The sequence below is a fragment of the Fulmarus glacialis genome, unplaced genomic scaffold, assembly GCF_000690835.1.
Source record: "Fulmarus glacialis isolate BGI_N327 unplaced genomic scaffold, ASM69083v1 C14159261, whole genome shotgun sequence".
NCBI classification, from domain to species: domain Eukaryota; kingdom Metazoa; phylum Chordata; class Aves; order Procellariiformes; family Procellariidae; genus Fulmarus; species Fulmarus glacialis.
The window spans coordinates 1-3,536 of NW_009242723.1; the positions used below are offsets into that span (position 1 = coordinate 1).

Here is a 3,536-nt window from a genome sequence, read left to right on the forward strand (position 1 = left end):
GCGACGCGCAGCCAGCCAGCGCGCCCTTCAGACCCCTGCCCTGTGCAGAAATACAGCCGTACAGCTCGGCTTTAATCCTCGTTCTGCTGCTAATGTGCTGCACCTCTTTGGAGAAGAAGAAGTTAAAAGGTGCCTACACCGCGGGGGCATCACATTTTCTTGTGCTTGAGGGCATTAGGGCTTTTAATGCCATTTCTACCCCTGAAAAGCTCTTCCTGTCCCTTCAGGGACAGACTCTGTGTGCTGTCCTAGTACTTGCCCACCCCCAGCAGAGTGTGATGAGTTCATCCTATCTGGCAAAGGGTGTTGACGTCATTGGATGGAGATGCTCTAGGGAAGCCAAACTAATACTTCATCTTTCTGTTAATGCTGATTGCTGTCTAACTGGTAATAATTCTTCTCACCTCTTTTAGCAAAGAATATCCAGTGATCTCCAAAAGCATCATGAGGCAGAGGTTGGTGTCCAGTCACGGCCAGCTTTCAACAAAGCCAGATGTTAACCCACTTCACGGGAATCACCAGACCCTTCAACATTATCAGTATGAGAACGGTGCTCACATGCAATTTGCAGCTTCAGATACTCAAGATCTTCCACTCAACACCTTCACAGCACAGAGAGATTCAGGGCTCTTCTATCATTGCCTAAAAAGAAGAGGTAACTTGAGTTTATAGCTAGAAAAATACTACAGCAAATAAAGCTAAGAGCATAAGCACCAAAAGACTTATCACTAATTCCAGTTTGTTTTGGATCGGTCTCTTGGGCCTTGATCTCCAAAGATACTGATGTGATCAAAGTGTTTTGGAGGGTCACGGCCCAAGAGCTGGGTTTTTGGGCAGTTACTAGTGGTTTTGTCCCATAGAAGGCAAATTCAGGCTCTGAGTAAGAGTTGAAAAAAATAATCAGAATACATAATTCAAAAGGCATGAAGCTACGCTGGAAAATTATCCATTGTTAGAATCAGCTGAATTAATAATTGTTTGGAGGAGGCCTTACCTATCCTGAGATGTTCTGACACTGCCATTAGCATTAATGACATTATACACATTCAGCACTTCTCCAGGATGAAGCCATTAGCAATTCTCTCGATGTCTGCAGATTAGTGGGGCTGTGGTAGCTGTGTGTAAGCATCCCTTTCTTCTTCTCCACTAGTTCTCAAGCTTAAGTGAGCTGTAACTACATTCTCTTCCTTTTAGTCCAGCACCAGATGAGATCATGGCATATTTTAAGTTAAACGGAAAAATTGTGCACAGAAAGAAGTCCTATTTGCATGTCTCATTGGCCGCTAATTTATTTAAGCTGTGAGAATCCTCTGATCATGGGCAAATGCAGAATCTAATAGCACCAGTAATGAGGACTGCAAGGCAAATGTGTAATTTCAGCAGATGTTTAATCTGCAGATGAATTCAGTAATTCATCCAGAGAATATTCCTAACAACTAACAGAAAGCTGCTGGTAAACACGGCCACGGTCATCGTAATGTGTAGGAGAGGGGCTCCAGCTTCTCAGCGCAAAGCTGAGGGAAGGACTGATGACTGGGAAAGGGCTCCTTTATCTGGAAATATTTCTGCAGCTTTTGACATGAATATCTGGGAAATGTATAGTCATTTTTGTAATGACAGGAAGGCAGGCTGCGATAAGACCCTTTAAGAGACTTCTTGAATTTGTCAGGAGTAACACTGCAAGAGTGTCAGGGACCTCTGTTATCTGGATGAACGTGAAGTAATCTCTGATGTGAGAGTAGTAGCCCAAGTCACTCACTTAACCTGATAAATGTCACCAGAATGCTTTGAGGCCGAGGGGATTAGCCTGACATTTGCAACACAATGTCTTTTTGATGTTGTACATTGTCTTTCCAAACGAAAATGGTTTAACTGGATTTATCTGAAAAAGAGCCCCAGTTGCTCAGCGAAATAATCACAGATTGCATGCTCGGCTTCTAAGGGGACTCCATCAAACCACCCCAGGCTCTGAGCAGATTGCTGTTAAACGCCGTCGCTCTGGGAGCTGCTCCTCAACATGCGTTTTGTTTGTTTGCAGAAAGTGCTCGGCACCTGGACCTGCCCTGCAAACGCTCCTACCTGGAAGCCTCCTCTTCTGTAGGAGACGATCACTATTTCCGATCCCCGCCTCCGTACGATCAGCAGATGTTAAGCCCTTCCTATTGCAGCGAGGTGACGCCGAGGGAAGCGTGCATGTACTCTAGTTCTGGGGCTGAAATCGCTGGTGTCTCAACGGTTGACGACTTGCCGCCTCCACCTCCCCCCTTGAGCTGCAATATGTGGACTTCTGTCGCACCTTACACCAGCTACAGTGTTCAGACAATGGAAACTGTCCCTTACCAGCCTTTCCCTGCTCATTTTACTGCCACCACCATGATGCCGCGGCTCCCGTCCATCACGGGTCAAGGCTCGCAGCCACCAGGTAACAGCCACTTCAGTGTCTACAACCAGCTGTCCCAGTCTCAGGTTCGGGAGCGCGTTCCTTCTTCATCTTTCCCGAGGGAAAGGGTGCACCCGTCTGTGTGCGAGAGAAAACCCCCCTCTCCGCACCTAAACGCAGCGAATGAGTTCCTGTACTCACAGAGCTTTTCCTTGTCGAGGGAGTCGTCGCTGCAGTATCATTCAGGGATGGGGACTGTGGAGAACTGGACTGACGGATGACTCTGAGGGCCAAGCGATGCCACAGCCAACGTTACTGCTCCAGGACAGTGTTCGATCAGTGTTGATACCTGTGGGTAACTTGCACTTCGGTGAGACAAATGTGCATTTCCAGAGGGATTTGTGTGGGTGAAGAGCTTGTCTCTTCAGACACACAGAGAATTACATCTCCTGTCTTGGTGGGCTGGATTCATCAGTCTCTTACTGACTCCCGAATAAATTAATTCTCGCGTCTTCATTACTGATCCAGTAGGAACCATCTTCATGACTAACAAGTGAAGTAGCTAGTCATTTCCTTTTGCTTGTAATATTAAACATCCATGAGCAAATTTTGGCTATTTGGGAAAAATATGAGCTTCACTTCTATGGTACTTGGTTCGTGAAGTCACAGCATCCCAAAACTCAAAGGAAAAAGCGATCTGTTCGGTTGTGTAGTTCAAGGACTGCTGTAGCAGCACTTCTTTAGCTCTTTTTAGCTGTAGAAATTCCTTCTTCCTCTGGAAGTGACGGAGCCGTAGGAGCGCAGGGGCAGGCGGGGAGGCTCAGCAGTGGGGTCAGGGAGCTGCGGTGCCGCTCCGGTACCTCCCCGGCGTAGCGCAGGGTTCATGCCACGGCACGGAGAGGAGAAGGCACCGATGCACAAATGTCTCCTCTTCCCCCCACAACACCATCGTTCGTGGCGTGGGAAACTAAGAAGTGAAGCGTTATGCCCGAGGCCAAATAGCAAATTAATTGCAGCGTTAGGACAGACCCAGTGTCTTCAGACGCCCATCCGTTGATAGAATCACACTTGCTTATTGCAATATATTTATGAAGTTTAAGCTTAAAAGTCGCTAATACTTTCCAGAAACGATTTCTGTATTTGCTGGTCCTTGATT

The 3,536-nt window shown here is 47.0% G+C and overlaps 1 protein-coding gene across 1 annotated transcript; it reads left to right on the forward strand.

Moving 5' to 3' along the window:
- Window positions 1-413: 413 nt before the first annotated feature.
- Window positions 414-2,661, forward strand: TBX4 (T-box 4; the record flags this gene model as incomplete). Its single annotated transcript, XM_009586347.1, has 2 exons — window positions 414-655; window positions 2,039-2,661. Coding segments are annotated over 2 exons (865 nt in total), but the record flags the coding sequence as incomplete, so codon positions are not given.
- Window positions 2,662-3,536: the final 875 nt, after the last annotated feature.